Source organism: Zonotrichia leucophrys, chromosome 20, assembly GCF_028769735.1.
Source record: "Zonotrichia leucophrys gambelii isolate GWCS_2022_RI chromosome 20, RI_Zleu_2.0, whole genome shotgun sequence".
In the NCBI taxonomy this organism is placed as follows: Eukaryota; Metazoa; Chordata; class Aves; order Passeriformes; family Passerellidae; genus Zonotrichia; species Zonotrichia leucophrys.
In genome coordinates, this window is record NC_088189.1 from 1262959 (window position 1) to 1280835 (window position 17877).

The window sequence follows — 17877 nt, forward strand, 5'->3', positions numbered from 1 at the left end:
AGCTCAGCCCTGAGCTGCTCACCTACAATTGTCAAATTCCCTCCTCAGAGTTCCCACCGACTTTTTGGGAAGCTTTGAACAGAAAGGGCAGGTTAAGAGAAATATTTCCTTAGAGGAATACTTGAGGTAATACAATAAGGTAAAGCAAATGTACTTACTTACTGTTCAGGTTTTTGTTTTAAGCAATGCAACGTTTAAGTTCAAATTTGACATTTTAAACAAGCCAGATTTTACCTTAGCTCATGCAAGCACATCTGCTACTTACACACGCCTGCAAATCCTGAGTGAGGGGCAAAGCAAGCAATAACAAAGACCAACAAGTCATTCCTCCAGGCAAGAGGAGAGGCTGATGAGCAGAGACAGTGCCCACACCGAGCTCACTGTGCTCACACCACTGCAGCTGCAGCTCTGTAATCTCGCTCCTGAGCCACATCAGCAAGGCCACAGCACAATCAGCTGTCTCTTGTAATTGCTGAGATGCCACTGCAGCTGTTCCTGTGAGCTGAGCACACTTGCCACTGCGGGCAGTTCCAGCACACTGACTCGCCCAAGGCGTGGGTTCAGCTCTCACACATGGCAGAGCAGGTAATCCCCAGCTCGCTTTGCAAACACTGTCCCTGCAGCAGGAACGTCCCTGTGGCCCAGCTCCTGCTGTGGGGACAGGCTCAGATAGGTCCTACCTGCCACCCAGGAGCTGTGGGAAGATCCAGGACTTGCTGGCTTAGCCAGGGATCTCACCCTGCTCCAGCCTGGAGCTGCCTTGTCACCAGGCTGTCACTGCCAGCACCTGGCACACGGCCTGGAGAGCAGAGCCCTGAGTGCCCCAGGCCAGGAGAGCCAAGCCCTGAGTGCCCCAGGCCAGGTCACAGCATTCAGGCTCTGCCCCAAGGCAGGCACAGCCCAGCCTGACCCATTCCCCCATCACAGCCTCGTGCTGCCCTGCTGTGCCAGCACCTTCCTGGCTGCTTAGTTCTAGAGCAGCACTCAGGCTTTATAAAACTCCTTCCCTCCTCATCTCCCCTCACTGTCCACCCTGCTGGATAACCCACCTGAAGGCAGCAGAGCCCCACAGCTTGGCCAGAAATCCAACCCATGACTGTCAGGGACAGAACTTGCTCAGACTCATCCTGCCCTCCCCTACACCTCCCTTCAGAGCTTGGCAGAGATGAGAAAGCATTTGTTTTTGCCTCTCTTTGCATTCCCAAGGACTGAGCAAGGAGCACCACAATCAGGCAGCTCTGATGTTGGAAAGGTGCAGCTTTAGGGCTTCCTTTTCCTCCCCTGTTACCTCCCAAAGGCAAAAGACATTTTCTGGATTTTGTTGCCAGCATCAGGATCTCAGCACTCTTCCATTTTATCAGGGCTGCTCTCTCTCCTCTTTGCTCTTTAGGGGAAGTTATTTATCCCTTTTCCATGCAGCCAGCATCTTCAGGCGCTGGCAATTTGACAACTTAATATTCTTTTTCCCTTTGTAGGATGATCACAGTACAAAAATGATTGCACATACTCCTGTCATTCTATTCTAGTGGGGAAATCAACATCCCTGGCACATCCCAAGCCTTCCATCAAACCCCAGCTGTTCCTGAGGAATGGATCTCCAACTCCTCCACAACTCCCTAGCCCCTGTTGTTCTAAGCAATGAGCTAAAGCCCAGCTCTGGCTCCTGGATTTCAGGTCCCTGGAGTGAAGCAGCATGCTGCCTCCTGAACTCACTCTTCAGCAGACTAAAAGCTTTTTGCCAGAAAAACGTTCAGCACCAAGTGTGAAAAAGCCATCCCAAAATTTATTCTCAAAAATGTCAACAGAAACGCATCAGTAGATACTCAAAACTACAGAGTTCTTCCAAGTCATACATTCACAATGTAGAAATGTGACAATTGGGATGCCTTTTGCGTGGTCTATGTAACAATATCCATTTTACAGTGTAAACAGGTACTGGTATGTTCTTACCCACGAGTCCAGCAGGAAAGGCACAACTCGGCATACAGAGATCATCAGCAAAATCAGGTGCAACAACATCACACAAACTTTTGGTAAATCTGCATTTTTGGGGCCTTCCACAAGAGACTGGACTTGAAGATTTCCTGCAGCCAACAGCCAGGTTTCTCTCCCTCCTTCAGTCCTTCCACACCAAACGCTCCCTTTGCAGCCTGGTTCAGATCCCACTGCACATCCAGTTCCAGCAGGCGTTCGAGGAACAGTGAAAGGTCAGTCCAGCAACTCCTCAGCTGCTTCCACTAATAATACAACAGGTTTTGGTTTCACATAGTGCATGGAAGCATCTGCTTGGATCTCAGTCATTACAGTGGTCATTATTAGAAAAAATAGACACTACAACTACAAAAGGAAAAAAATGAGGTAGATAACTTAGAATCCAGATGACTATCCCAGCAACCTTCATACAACACACGAGGGTCATTAATGCCCATTTTGGTGGAATGCAAGCTCACAGACCACCAAAAAAACCTTAATGACCAGAGTAGGAATGCCATCCAAAAACCCACAAAACATTTAACCTAAGCATGAATACTTCATATTTAAATACAGGTTTACACAGACTGATCTCCTAAATTACCCAAACGAAAAATAAAAAATAAAAACAAAAAGTCTCTTGCTAAGGAAACCAGTTCCCATGGCAAATTGCAACAGTCACCTGAGATTCCTTGCAGAGCTTTCAGACCTGACTTCCCAAGGCAAGTCTTCCCTTTCAAGAGGAAACAAAACAAAAAAAAAGTATATACATACCCACCCATGCTTGTTTGGGGCTCTTGGTATTGAAATAAAACATCTAGGAAAAACTGCACATCTTTGGAAGCAGGAATTTTGGCACTATACTTGAAGGACTGTCCTAGTAGTAGTATTAAATAAGCAGCAGTCAACAACACAAAGAATTAATTACTTAGGAGCAGTGACTAAAGAAAAACAGCAACTTGCTTTTCATAGAACTTCTGAGGCAAAAAACCAAAGGAATTAAAAAAACAACTTTGTAGTTTTTATAGCAATTATTAAGAAAAAGTACATTCAGAAACCACACAGAGCCAAAAATCCAAACAGAAAAACTCTAAGAGGGTGGCAGACATTCTAGGATATTTACCCGCATCAATAGTTTCCATTTCTCATCAGTAAATAGAAGCTTTTCCATCAACAGTAGGTTGTTTCCACTCTCTTCAAAACCCCCATTATCACTCTAAACAAAGAGGTAAATATTCTAACCTTTGGAATTTCAAGTTGTAGAAACTTCTGTAAGGCTTGTACACATTAAAGTCACACGTAAGAACTACTTTGCAAGACCCGCATCTTTCCAAATAGAAGGAAATCCTATTCTTTATTAATTACTATTTGCAAAGCAATATCATGATTGTACTCTGGGCAACTCTTACAAAGACAACCATAAAATCATTTGCACGTCAATAGGAAAATAGGAGGCCGAAGTGGAATCTCTTAAAAATATACGTTTGTGTCTATATATATTTGTTCTTTCTGTAGGCGAGCTCCTGTCGAGTCCTTAGCTGACGGCGATTTTGTTCTCCTCCAGGAAGAGAGGGAACTGGTGTTTTGGCACACTGTCTGCAGCAGCAGCGCCCGCCTTCTCCGCCTCGGCAGCGCCAGCCTGGGCCGGCTCTGCCTTGGCGGCCGGGGCAGAGTTCAGGGGCGAGCCCCCGGGCAGGGGCACGGGCAGGGCGGGCAGGGCCCCGCTCTGGATCACCGAGATCTCGTTGGCCTTCACGGCCAGCCCGTTGCTGAGCACGGCCGCGTACTGGTTCCACACGGCGGGGTCGATGCTCACCGAGGGCGCCACCATCTCCTTGGGGAACATCTCCGACACCTTCTTGGGGTCGTTGCCCAGCAGGGCCATGGGGTTGTCGATGGACAGGCGCCTGCCCCGCCTGGCTGAGTTGTTCCACATGTGGGTTCCTACGTGGACCTTCCGGAGAGGGGGGAAAGCAAAGAGAATCGTTAATTCTGCAGTTCTTCCGTGGCGGACCCAAATTCTACTGTGCTTGCAGCCAAGTGGCCCAAAGAAGTCAGGCTTGCAAAGAGAATCGTTAATTCTGCAGCTCTTCCATGGCAGACCCAAATTCTACTGTGCTTGCAGCCAAGTGGCTCAAAGAAGTCAGGCTTGCTCTGTTTGCATTCAGGTAAATATTTGAGCTGGGTGGCTCACGTCAGAGTTCCCTTCGTGGCATGTGTCACACACAGTCATTCACTGCCTGACATCACCGTGGCTCTCTGGAGCTGGCTGCTAGAGGGCTTGGAGGACTGTGTTTTACACTTGGAATAAGTGCTGTTGGCAAAGACACCCTCTCTGCCCGCAAAACAGAAACCACATTATCTGCTGCAAACAGACCATGCTGAAAAAATTCTGGGTAATGAAAAAAAACACCAAGTAATTTGGCAGAGAGGTTCATTTAAGCTGAAATCTCCCACACCACATTCTGCTGGTGCTTCCAGCAAGGCACTGCTCACACACTGGAGTGTTTTCTCTCCCCATCAGTATTTGTGCAAGAGGATTGAAGAGCTTGAAGAGGTTTTCACAGGGAGGGAGAAGCCTCTGTGCAAGTGAGAGAGCTGAATCCCTCATGGGGCAAGTGGATTCATCTGGCAGAAGGACAGACTCACAGCACTTCTTCAGCATGTGCTTAGCCACAATCCCCAAGCACTTTGTGCCATCTCAGGATTATCCCAGTTTATCCCTCCTCATCTCTCAAAATTTCAAGCAGTGCAGTGTAATGCATTTACTCAGCAGGCAGCATTTTGTAGCAGTCTATGAAATGCTTATGTCTTGACACATCCAAATCCAAATTAAAAAAGAAAGCAATCTGCTTAGTGAGGGCTAAGCCTCCCCTTCCATCCCAAAAGGAAAGTCAAGGACAGCAGCAAAGACCCGAGGGTGATCTCAGTAACACTTACACAAAAAACTGTGTGGAGAAACTCAGGAAGGAGACAAGGGTCACAAGTAAGTATTCGAGGAACTAAGAGAAATCAGTGCTGCCTCAGAGGCAGGTCAAATATCAGAAACCCTAGTTTCTAATCCCCAGCGTTAGTCTCACAGACCAAGGAGATGACAACAGACAGGACCCACCTTCAGGTTGCCCTTGGTGGTGAAGGCTCTCCCACAGATGGTGCAGGCAAAGGGCTTCTCCCCGGTGTGGGTGCGCTCGTGGATCTGCAGGGCGCTGGCAGAGGAGAAGTTCTTGCCACAGGTAGTGCAGATGTGCTGTTTGGCAGGACGGCAGAACTTGGGGCGCGGCACCAGCAGAGGGGCGACCCCGGGGGACAGAGCTGGGGGGCCGATGAAGGGGCCGGTGCTGAGGGGGCGATCGCTGGGCAGCTCCATTTTTATCAGGGCTGGTGGGGCTCTGACAAACGCAGCTGGGATACTGCTGCGACCTGGAGGGAAAGCAAAAGCGGTGCTTATATCCCAGCCTAATTCTGCTTCCAAGCTTAAGCCTGGCTTAGAATCCAGGCTCTGCCTTTGAAGCTGTATGTGCCTGAAGAGCATGTCTGCAGAGGCCACCACACTTCCTAGGATACCCCAAAACCAATCAGTTCATCCCTGGGTTTGTTGATAAGCTTATGAGATAGAAAATCTTTCAGGTCAGATTTAGATCAACCTTAACCTCAATGCTACAGAGCCTGAAAACCCCACAGACTATTTCAGGGTTTCCACATCACACTCTTGGGATAACCACTTTTCCCTTAAAACACAAAGGTGTATTTTTAAAGAACTGTAAGGACATGTCAAATGAGCCCATGAAAGACAGAGAGGGCACAGTCTACATTAATTTCAAGGCGATGGCAGCAGTTAAACCTGAGAATTTTGGGCTTGACTTAGTCAGGAAAACTTTACAGGGCCTGTGTCCTATCCAAACAGAGGAGCAGGAAGAGGGGAAAGCTGAGGAAGTTTTGTTTCCTGTTGGTCCTTTTAGGATTGATTTCCTCCTGCCCCACCCCAAATCCCTGCCAGCACTCTGCATCACTCACCATATTCTCCATTAGCAAAGTGTAGCCCAGGCTCCTCCTTGATGACCTTCCGCCCGATGTTGCCGTACGTTAAATCCAAAGCTCCCACAACCCCTTCCACTTCTGCAGGAGCGTTCTCAGCGCCCTCAGCTTTACTCCCCGTGCCCGAATCCTCCTGGCTGGTGAAGGCAGGTGACTTGGACCTGACGCTCTCAGCCTGGCTGTTGGCTGGGGACGGTGCCTGCAGCGAGGCGGCCTCGGAGGCGGCGGGGCTGCGGCCGTTCTGGTAGTCGGCATCGCCCACCACCGAGGACGAGTCGTTGGTCATGCCATCGCTCTCTGCCGAGCCGTTGTCGCTGGACTTCAGACTGCTCTGCCGCTGCAAGCTCAGCGAGGAGCCCACCATCTTCATCTGGCTCTCCAGCGCTGCAGCCCCAGAGAAGGAGGCAGCTGCAGCAGGCGACTCTGATTGTGCATCATAGGGAGTGGGAGGTTTGGAGGAGCTCCTGGGGCCATCCTGAGAGTCCATGTCGTCTTCCATGTCTATGCTTTCCACGATCTCCTCCGGGCGCCCGATGTCTCCGTTCTTCTCGGGCAGGGCAGGATCCCCCTCGGTGTCGCAGGGGGGCTCTGGCATGGGGGTGTTGGGGATCTGCCCGCCCATGTGCATGCGGATGTGCTGCTGCAGCACCACGGCGTTCGTAAACTTCTTCTGGCAAATGGGACACGAGTGCTGCATCTTCAAGGGGGTGTTGGCCCGGTGGACACCATAGTGGGTTTTGAGGTTGCCTTTAGTGGAGAAGGCACGGCCACAGATCTTGCACTTGAACGGCCTCTCCCCGGTGTGGGTGCGGTAATGCATCTTCAGCGAGCTCTGGCAGCTCAGCACTCTGTGGCAGATCAGGCACTCGTTGGGGTCAGAAGTGGACTTGTCGATATTTTCAACGAGCTGCTGGAGCTTGGATGTCTCTGAGCCTTGCTCGTTTGACCCACCTACGTGGAAGATGCTCACGCTGCAGGCAGCTTGTGGTGAGCTCAAGCTCTGCTCCGTCCCCGACTCGTGGCCGACCGCCCCCGACGAGGAGGAGCCACCCTCGCTTTCGGGAGAGGGCCTCGACTGCAGCTCACTGGAGAACGTACCAGGCAGAGCCTCCTTGATGCCCGCCAGGCTGGAGATGGCCTGAGGTGTGCCGCTGGCCGCAGAGGTAGGCAGAGTTGTTAGGAGAGGTTTGCTGTCCACAATCAGGTTGGATTCATCCAGCGGCACAGACATCCCGTACGGAATTCCAGTGCTGGTAGGGACATTGTCCAGGTGCTCAGGAACTGGGTAAGGATTCATCTTTATGTGGGGGTACTTGTCTTTGTGACGCTGAAAATGCACTTTGAGGTTTCCTTTGGTGGTGAAGCGGTTCCCACAGATGTTACACTTATAGGGCCTTTCCCCGGTGTGGGAGCGGAGGTGGATCTGCAGGGCACTGTCGTTGCCAAAGACCTTCCCACAGAATTTACACTTGTGTTTGAAGAACGGCTCCTCCGTGTTGGGTTTGCTTTCAGACACGCTGATGTTGGGCGGTTTCCCCTTGCCCTTCTTTGAGGAATCCATCACGGACGAGACGGCCGAAAGCGGGTTCTGGAAGATGACCGAGCCGGAGGACTGAGGTAGCAGAGGATTTGGGAACTGAGAGATGGAGCCGGGCAGGCCGCGGCTCCCCTCTGGCTTCAGGGGGAAGGAGGAGGAGAGCCCAGCAGCCAGCGAGCTGGCGGCCGCAATGCCAGTGTTAGAATGAGGTAGTTTTCCTTGCTTCAAGGATTCCAGGGATAGGCTCTGGCTCCCAGCCTTCTGTCCGATTAAAGCCACGGCAGCCGAGAGCTGCTGGGACATGTGGGCACCCAGAGCCTTGAGCGGGTCAGCAGCAGCTGCGATGGAGGGGTGCAGGGCGTGGGGAGCCATCATGGCGATCTGGATGCGGATCTGCTCCGTCAGCTGGATCTGCTGGAGCTGCTGCTGCTGCAGGCACACCAGCTGCTCCAGGATCATGGGGATGGCGTTGAACCCGGCCGCCGAGGAGGAGATGGCGTCCGACGTCCGCTGGTTCACGGCCACCTTAGTGCCACGGATGGTCTGCAGGGTCACGTTAGTGTTCGGTACCTTGGGTTTTGGTAGATAGCTCAGGCCGGGGGCCGCAGGCGTCAGGGGGGGCTCTATTTTAAGGTACATTCCTCCCACCGGCTCAGCATCCATTTTTCCTTCTCTCTTTTCCACGGAGGCAGCGCAGCCCTTGGCCTGAATGTCCTTGCGCGCCCTGCCGTCCATGCGGTCGCTCGGGAAGGGCCCCAGAGGAGCCTCGGGGAAGCTCTCAGGGGGCACCGCTCCCTCGCTGTCGTTCATGATCAGAACAGGCGGGTTTTTAGTGCAATTTTTCTTATGCTCAAGGAATTCAGAGAGAACAAAGAATTCTGCACAGCATTTCTCGCAGATTTTGGTTTCCTCCGTGCGGCACCTTTTGGAACTCATTTCACCATCTCTATCACCTGGGACGTCTTGTGGACTCCCTTAAAATAAAAGAAAGTCACATTATTAATTGCCAGATTTAGACCAAGCATTCACTGTTAAGATCACTGCCTCCACCCCAATTGTAAATTAAAATACAAGACACTGGAATCAAGTTTGCAGATCAACCTGAAGTTCTGCTCTTTGTTTTGATGCCAATTCCTTCACAACCCAAAATAAATATTAATCTCAGTTCAGTTTACAAGAAAAAACATATTTTAAAAAAACTCTCACAAGGCTCAATGAAAAAAAGATTCATTCCAAATCCCTTTACACCGGTAAAAATCCCCTGGAACAGTTCTGCAAGGCAGCACCTGCAACACAGCTTAAAAGGAACACCAGGACAGAGGAGGCATTGAAACACCGAGCAAAACACCACACATGATTTCTGCTGTTTACACTTCAGGTTCTAATTCTTTGTTAACCATCTCTCAAAAATTCATAAAGATCGTTAACACAGGAATTTTAAGCAATTTTTACTGTACCGATCTAAACGAGTTTTGCTCTGCCATTATGAAAGTAATTAAAAGCCAAGAGGGCTGACAACAGCCGAGACAGGCCAATATTAACTCTGAAATCCTCTGAAAGCAAACACACCCCACCAACAATCTCAACATGGACACAGTAGCAAAGAATGATTAAATCCGGAACTTGGCACTCCAGTATGCGCCTCCATTGACACCCATGATTATTAAAATAATAATACAAGTAACAGGTCCTGCTCACAAAACTACACCAGGGCATTTCTGACCTGACAGGGGGCCTCCTTCAGCTGCCCCCACCACTCACCCACTCTGGGAAGGGGCAGGGAAAGCCAAGGTGGCTCCAAGTCCCCTCCTGCCCTTCCACCAGCAGCACAGCACGGTTCAGACTGAGCAGAATTGGTACGTGGACAAAAAAAAAAGAAAAAAAAAATCGGAGAAATATCTGAACTGCAAGAGGTTAACAGAAACGATAACCAAAACAGGATGTTTTTGCTCAGCCTTGCCATCCCTCAAACAACAAACTCCCAGCCTGCTGCAGGTGGGGCAGAGCTCAGGGCAGGAGGGAAAACTCCCAGCGAGGGGGAGCAGAAAGGGCTGGGGCAGGATCCCAGGCCCCAGGGCTCCCCATGGAGCTGCTCCCATTCCGGGGTGTCACAGGGGCAGGGGGTTCAGGGAAGGGTGTCACCACAGACCCCCCAGCTCCAGCCCCCATGGGCTCCCCATGGAGCTGCTCCCATTTGGGGGGTGCCAATGGTGCAGGGGGTTCAGGGAAGGGTGTCACCACAGCCACACAACTCCAGCCCCCATGGGCTCCCCATGGAGCTGCTCCCATTTGGGGGTGTCACAGGGGCAGGGGGTTCAGGGAAGGGTGTCACCACAGACACCCCAACTCCAGCCCCCAGGGGCTCCCCATGGAGCTGCTCCCATTTGGGGGTGTCACAGGGGCAGGGGGTTCAGGGAAGGGTGTCACCACAGCCACACAACTCCAGCCCCCATGGGCTCCTCATGGAGCTGCTCCCATTCGGGGGGTGCCAATGGTGCAGGGGGTTCAGGGAAGGGTGTCACCACAGACACCCCAGCTCCAGCCCCCAGGGCTCCCCATGGAGCTGCTCCCATTTGGGGGTGCCACAGGGGCAGGGGGTTCAGGGAAGGGTGCCCCCCCTGCCCAGAGCCCCCAGCTGCCCCCAGGGTGGGACCAGGCGAAGCTCAGGAGCTTCTCGTGGCTTTGGTCTGTGCAAGGTGAGGCCAAACCACACCTGGGTGTGTCCTGAACGCGGAGGGGACAGGTCCAGGTGACAACGCGAGCACATCACCCTGCCTGAGGGAGGGTATGGCAGCCCCTGCCATTTCTGACCCCAGCAAGGGCACTGTGTGCACTCAACAAAGCCAACTTCAACCGCTTAATGCTGTGTGGCACCAAGCGCATGTGAAGGTTTATTTGTAAAGATAAACATCTGATCAATAACAAAAATTCGCAAGTATCAGAGGCCTGTTCTGCTGCGATGTGCACAGCAATAAATCCAAACCTGCACAAGTCCTTGAACGGGGAGGAAGGGAGTTCTCAGCACAGCTATGGTCAAAAATGTTCCAATGCCTCCCATTTAAACAGGGAAAATTAAACACTTCCCCTTCAGCCCAAACAACTCCTGTAAGTGACAGAAACAAGAATGGCAGCACACATTTCCCACCCCAGATACCATTACAGGGATGTCTCTAAAGCTGATTTAACTCTAAAAACACAGAGAAACCCAGCCTGCAGGCAAGTACAACTACTGCACAATTCAGAACTTGGTCAACAGAGTCAACCAGCATCAAGAACAGATTATTTTAAACTCGTTTTGCAGGAGTCTGAGCAGATATACTTGGAAAGAAGGCACCTGGATTAAAAAAAAGAGGAAACCTCTAGAACTACTCTATGCTGACTTGGGAGGTTTTTGACTACTTTCCTGTTTCACAGAATACTAAAATAGGATTTCATAGAATACTTAAACATAAAAATCTCTTCCAAATCCTTTAATTGTTTGGGGCTTTCCCAGTCCCGTCCCCCAGGCAGAACAACACTGTTTCCACGTCACAAAATAATAAAAAATAACCTCAGCTTTTACTTCTTCCAGTGGCACAGAAATGTCTGCACCAAACACTGCTGCCCACCCCCAAGGAGATATTCCAGGATAATGTCTAGACAAGTCCTCAAACTTTAACTGCTTCAAAGCATCCGATCATTTATCTCCTTTCCCATGATAATACTTCTTATTTTTCTACTTCTGCGCTGATAAGATCACACTCAATTCAATGCCCCTTTCCCAATCTCCAGCACAGCCCACGCTCTTCAGCTCTTCATTTTTGTAATCCTGAGGAGCTCTGATGACTTTCCTGGCTCTGAGCACCAGAGAAAGAGACCCCAGTGCACGGAGGGTCCCTGTGCTGGGCAGCAGAGCCTGGCAGCCCTGCCCTGTCACACATTCTCCTTTCTCCCACAGTGAAGCATTAGCTGGACTCTGCATAAATTCAATTCAGAGCCTGAAACGACTTGCTGCATGACAAATAGGGAAGTTATGCATTATTTTACCTTAAAGAAAGGGTTTTAGATAAATTCACAAGTAGGACGCTGGGTTATTTTACAGTAGCTGGAATAACAAAAGGAACAATTGACGGTTTCTGTAAAAAACCCAACAGCTTATGTGAAAATCATCCTGATTTGTACCCAGCTCATCTTTCCTGGCCCAAGTGCTGCCATCAGAGCCCCTCAGTTACCACCAAATGAAATGACAGCCTGAACTCGGGGTTTTTCATGCCAGGAGGGCAGCTCTGCCCACAGAAATGAAATGACACCTGACTCGGTTTCACCAGAGGCAGCTGCCCACAGAAATGAATGACAGCCTGAACTCGGGGTTTTCATCCAGGAGCACTTGCCACAGAAATGAATGACAGCGACTCGGTTTTCATGCCGGAGGCGCTCCCCACCGACCGATGAGGATTTACCCAGCACTGCCCTGCCACCACAATTCCCCTGCACTTCACTTAACCCTCTCCAAAGGCTTCCCAGGGACAGGACTTCTACTGTGGTTTTTTATCTCCCCACCCCCGAATTTCAGGAATGTTATCTCTCAGCATCTAGTTATCCAATAAGTTAGAAGAATGCAGTAAACCCAGCAGGGGGGTTAGATTGAATCACTGGCAAATGGATGGATAAAATCCACTATTGTGTAGGACAAGGCAGTCATCGACAAGGAAGGCTGATAAAATCCACACCGCTCAAATGATTTTTTTTTTAAGGAAAACAGTAAAAGAAGTTAAGTAAAGCTGGTTTGATGTGATTTCAAGAAGGGTGCTGTTGGCCTACCACTCATCTAAGCCAATAGCGACTTTTTTTTTTCCTCAACTTTATTTCACTTGAATTGGGATGAAACAGAACTCAAGCCTTCCCGTCCACTTTTTTTTATTCAGGAGTTTTGATACCTTTGGCGAGCTTCCTTTCCCCACAGCCTACATCTGACCAATTTTACTTTAAAGTTAACAAAGACCATGCACCTCCCCGGTTTAAATTAACTCAGGGAGGATTGATTACCACCCTTCACTCCCAGACACGAAGCCTCTGCCATCAGCTCACTGTCGCTCGCAGGGTCCCTGATGCTTTTCTCCTTCTCCAAAGCAGAGGGCTTCCAAAAGCTCTAAACTGCCCCAAATCGCCCTTCTCCCACTACCAAACACCATTTAGTGCATTTTAACTCTGACAAAATCACTTTTTTGAGTAAGTAAAACGCCCAACTGGCAACTTACAGAGATATTCCAAAGGCCTCGATGCTTTCCACGCTGAATTCACCAGCTGCGTTTTTCTACCCAAGAACGAGGCAGAAACGCGTTTCCCCCACAATCACCATTTCACATCCTTACAGCCTCTCCCCCAAGGCTTCAATTATTTTATTATCTACTTACTAATTCCCCCTTTGGCCTATCCACAACTTCAAGCGAGATATTCAGCCGAACACAGAACAAACCACAGCGAACGAGCGAGCAAATTCAGCGCTGAAACCCGCGGGGAAAGCGGAGGCGCTGGGCCCCGAGGGCTCACCCCGCTCCGGGGCCGGGGCCGGCCGGTGGAGGGCCGGGTTGGGCCGGGCTCGTTGCCGCCCGGTGCTCGGTGCTCGCTGCCCGGGCCGGTCGGTGGAGGGCTCGGAGCCCCCGGTGCTCGCTGCCCGGGCCGGTCGGTGGAGGGCACTCACGGCCCGCGTTCGGACCCCTCCGGGCCAGCACCACCACCCCGGGCGGGGCCGGCGCCCCCCGGGCCCACCTGAGCCCCGCACCGCGCTCGGTGCCCACAGGGGGGGCTCCAGCCGGCTCCGAGCCCCCCGCCCTGCCCGGCCCTACCTGGAGCACACTTAACACCCGCGCGGTGTTTAAGAGCGAGCTAAACGGCACAAACCCCGCTGCCAAGGTCAATTGCATGAGAGTCCTAATTGTGAGCCTGACATCAACTTACCACCCACAGCAAGCAGGAGGAGGCAAAGGTTAGAGCAGCAGCTCTGTCAAAACGTCACATGCCGCCGAGCGCGGCGAAAGGGCTCCATCATCCCCGCTACCAATATAATGTTTCACTCACGTAAAAGGAAAAGCAAGCCGGGCATCGCCCCCCGCCGCCCCCGGTACCCTCTGCCCCTCGCCAGGGCTGCGGCACCCCGGGCACGGCGGGGATGCTCCCGCACCGGGGCTCCCGGGCCCCAACAGCAGCTTCGGGCAAGCGAAACAAACCTAGGATAAACCAGCGCAAAACTTGGGCTTTGCTCGTTCAACCTCTCCTCGGCCAACAGCCCTCTCCAGTTCTACAGAGCTCCGCACACGAACCGGAGATATAATTGAAGCAAAGCTACGCTAATTTTACCCTGAGGGAAAAAAAAAAAAAAAAAAAGAAAAAAAAAAGTTGCAGTTTGATACTGTATTTTTAAGAATGAATCCGATTTTTAATGGCAGCAATCCGGCACAATAGGCATTTTCAAGCCCTTTGTGGAAATGCTAATTTTCAGTATGTAGCATTATTCCCCTGTGACCACCTGCTGATTTTTTGACCTGTTAATGGATCCCCAGGTTCGCGGGACACTTTAACCCGCTGCATTGTTCACAGAGGTGGGTCCCAAATCGCTTTGCGAAAAAAGGGAATACTTGCAAAAAAGGAGATAAGGGCTTGATTTTATTATTACGAGTATTTGTATATCCTCGCTAATGCCCCAGACAAATCCCTGCGGAATTTCGACTTTGTTATGCAACTTCATCACTTATTATTTACGGGCACACCTGGAGCGGGGAATATCAGGACTATTCGGGAGATTGGCGGGCGGTCCGAGCCGCCGGAGCCGCAGCCCCGGGTTGCATTTCGGAGAGCGGAGATGCCGCAGGACGGGACCGGCCCCGACCCCCCAAACCCACAGCCCCCCACGAGCAGCGGGAGAATCCCCCCACAGCCGCAGCTCCCCCAGGTCCGCCGGCCTGGGCGGCCGCCGAGCGCTCCGGAGGGATCTCATCCCGGGTTTGGTTGTTAAAATTGAGAACGGGAGGGGGGGGAAAAGCCCGAACAACAATAACAAAAAAGCAGCTGGCCATTGCCCCGGAGAGCGCGGTGTGGAGCGATCCTCCCTCCCTCCCTCCCGCACGCCTCCCCCGCCCCAGCGCCGCATCAGGAGTGATTAACCCTTTTGTTTCAGCGCGGGGCCGGAGGTGCCTTTCCAGCAGCGGGCAGAGATTTACATGTGGAAACATCACCTCCATCCCCCAACCTAACCATATGCACAAAGGAAAACAGTCATGCATTAAACATGGGATTTATTGCCTTCTGGCCAGCATGCTGTTTCTTAAGTCACCATTAACCGGACCCAACAATTGCACATTTCGACTCAAAGAAGAGAAGGAGGAGGAGGGGAAAAAAAAAAATTAAAGAGCCCGAACCTCCTGCGGGCTGGGAATAAGCAGCTCCCGTAACGTGCATGGGTTTTCATCAGTTCTAAGCACGGAAACAAAACCAGTCCCAAAAACAAACAAAGATCCCAAATAAAGTTCTTGGGGGGCACACGGGAACATTTGGGCACAACAACAGCAACAACTCCGAGCAAACTCTGCCCGGCCGTGCCGGGACGTGCCCCGCTGCCGCCGCACTGCGCCCGGGAGCGGCACGGGCACGGCGGGAGCGTCCGAGCTCCGCGGGGAGCGGGGGAGAGCCGGGAGCCGCCTGCCCCGCATGCCCGGCTCGGGAGATGCCGCTCCGGCAGCCCCGCTCCCGTGGGGCCGGCACCGAGTGCCCCCTGCCCTGCCCTGCCCGCTCCAGCGGCAGCCCCGGCCGGTTCCGGCCAGGATTTCTGCGTTCCCCGCAGCGCGGCCCAGGAACGCGGGCTCCCCCGAAGCGGGAGAGCGATCGCGGTGCCGGGACCCCCTCGCCGCCCCAATACAAAGCGTTCGCGCACACCCCGCATTAGCTCACCGGAGTTATTTTAGGAAGTCGGAAATCAAAGATGGCTGGAGGTCAAGCTACAAAAGGTCCAGGGCGATTGTGATCTCCAACAAAAATAGTCCGAGCGTGGAGGCTTTTTACCCAGTTTTTGGTGTTTTGTTTTTTTTTAAGCCCCGCAAAAATTCTCATCTAACTCCCGACAAAGTGCTGAGCACGCCGAGGAAACCCAGCCCGAGCCATTTCCGAGCCCTGCGAAGTTCTCTGTAATTTCTCCCCCTGCTCCCCCACCCCTTTACCGCCATCCCCCCAATTCCCTCCGCCTCGGGGAGCCTCTGGGGCTCCCCTCCCACGCGGCCGCGGCCCCACGCGGGACCGGCGGAGGCTCCGCGGCCGCGGGGGAGCGTGCGGGGCAATGCGGAGCATCGCGGGGCAACGCTGCGCTCCGCGGCCGCCCCGAGCCGAACCCCCCCCCGAAAATAACGCGGAGCCCGCGCCTCGCTCAGCCCCCCAAAAAAACCCGGGGCGAGCCTCGGGCCGGCTGGCGGCGGAGCCCGCGGGGGGAAAGCGCGGGGGGCGAAGCACGAGGGTGAAAAAGCGCCCCGGGAAGCGCCGCTCGCTCCCGCCGCGCACCAGCCGAGCCCGGAGCCGCGGCCGCCCCGCGCCCCTCTGCGCTCACCACTTGCAGCATCTGGGGGCTGCTCCTCGGAGTTGATGTGCTGGGGCTTCGCCTGCTTCCGTCGCGACATGGTGCACCAGCATCGGGAGCATGCAATAGTAGCAATTATTTTCCTCTTCACAACAAATTCCTAGAGTTGGGAAATTTGGGCGGAATGCGCATGTCAGAGTAATTATTATTATCAATAATGCATTGCGATTTATCATGGGTCCCTGACGGCTGATTGGCCTGAGTCCAAGGGCTCACAGATTATTCAAATCAGCCCCATTGATCCGCGCAGCGGGGCACGCTGGGCCATGTAGTCCCCGCGCCCGGCCCGCCCCGGCGGGCGACAAAGGCGAGAGCCCTCGGGGCCGGGGCAGCCCGGGCCGCCCCCGCTGAACAAACACCGGGCACCGCCGCTCTCTGCCCGCACACCGACAGCACCTTTGCTGTCCCACCTGCGCGGTTTATAGCGTGCTTTAAAGAGTTTTTCCCCCCCTCCCCTAAAGCAAGCAGCAGCCCGGGACAATGCTCATTCTTCCCTTTGTCGCTCCATAAGGTGGCACGGGAAGAGCCCCGGGAGCTGCGCGGGGTCCCGCGGTGGGGAGGGCGGCTGGAGGGGCTTTAAAAGCGGATGCAGACGGAGCGTAATTAGGCTGGTTTGGTTCAGCTGTTTGAGGATTCTTTAAAGTCTCGATTTCTGGGAAGCAGGCGAAGCTGAGCCAGTAGTATTTTTAACAGCGAGTAAAAACGTGAGGCACGTGTGAAAAAGTTGAGGCAGCAGCGCTTTGAGAGTGTTTTCCCACACTAAGCTGGCTGCGTTAATGCAGAGCGGAATAATTTTCATCTTCGCTCCCCTTTTCGGCTGCTGGGCTCCATGGGAACGTGAGCCACGCGGAAATCTTCCCCCCGAGCCCAGCCGGGTGGCCCCGGCGCTGGGTGGCACCTTGGGGACACTCCGGGGGGCTGCGGGACCCTGGCACTGAACTGGGCTGCAAAGCCCCGAGTGCCACGGCAGAGTCACCCCTGCACAGCCACTGATCCCACAACAGCAAAAATGTGAGGATCCCTGAATGTGTGGGGATGTGGACTGCACATCTCCAAAAACTGCAAACACCCCAAACAACTCCAAAAACTGCGAAATCTCTGTGGGACACATGATTGCTTTTTGATTTAATGTAGAACACGCACACCCCAGGTCTATGCAAAATGAAGTGCTTTTCTGGAAAACTCTGGAGACTTATTTGATGAAGAGATGATGATGTTGATTTGGAGGAGGAGGACGCGAGATAAGGGCTCAGGAGAATCAGGTCCAGCTGAAGGCACACTGGGTTTGCCATTGCCATTGCATTCATCAGCGAGCCATGGAGCAGGGTCCGTGCCTCAGTTTCCTGCCTGTGCAGGGAGGGCTCAGGCTCAGGGAAGGTTCAGCTCAGGGAGAGTTCAGCTCACTGAGGGTTCAGCTCAGCGCTGCACCCACCCAGGGCCCGGGGCGGTGCACAAGGGTGGTGCACACTGGAAACCCCAAACCTGACTCGGCAGCGGGAGGGAGGAAGTGATGGCACCTCAGGCAGCCACACAACTGCCACAGGACATTGCACAACACCAGGGGCTCGTTTCACCTGGCTCTTTACTGGCACTTTTACCCTGCAGAACCCCCGGGGGCTGTACAACCTTTGCTCTGTACCAAAATGCGTGCTTGTGCCCAGTCATGCCAAGTACTGGTCAGGATTTTCTTTATTTTGGGGGTGCTTGAGGAGGGGGGACCTGGATGGGACAGGCG

The 17877-nt window shown here is 52.9% G+C and overlaps 1 protein-coding gene across 2 annotated transcripts; it reads right to left on the reverse strand.

Annotated features, from left to right (window-relative positions):
- Nucleotides 1-2780: 2780 nt before the first annotated feature.
- Nucleotides 2781-16738, reverse strand: SALL4 (spalt like transcription factor 4). Of its 2 annotated transcripts, XM_064730149.1 has the most exons (5): nt 16553-16738; nt 16113-16242; nt 5986-8517; nt 5084-5391; nt 2781-3925 (listed from the first exon to the last, which is right to left on the reverse strand). In XM_064730149.1, exons 2-5 carry the CDS (start codon nt 16180-16182, stop codon nt 3506-3508), a joined length of 3330 nt encoding a protein of 1109 aa, XP_064586219.1. In that variant the 5' UTR covers nt 16183-16242; nt 16553-16738; the 3' UTR covers nt 2781-3505. The 2 variants fall into 2 exon arrangements, with proteins under 2 accessions (XP_064586219.1, XP_064586220.1); XM_064730150.1 differs by lacking the exons at nt 16113-16242; nt 16553-16738 and adding an exon at nt 15467-15523.
- Between the last annotated feature and the right edge of the window lie 1139 nt (nt 16739-17877).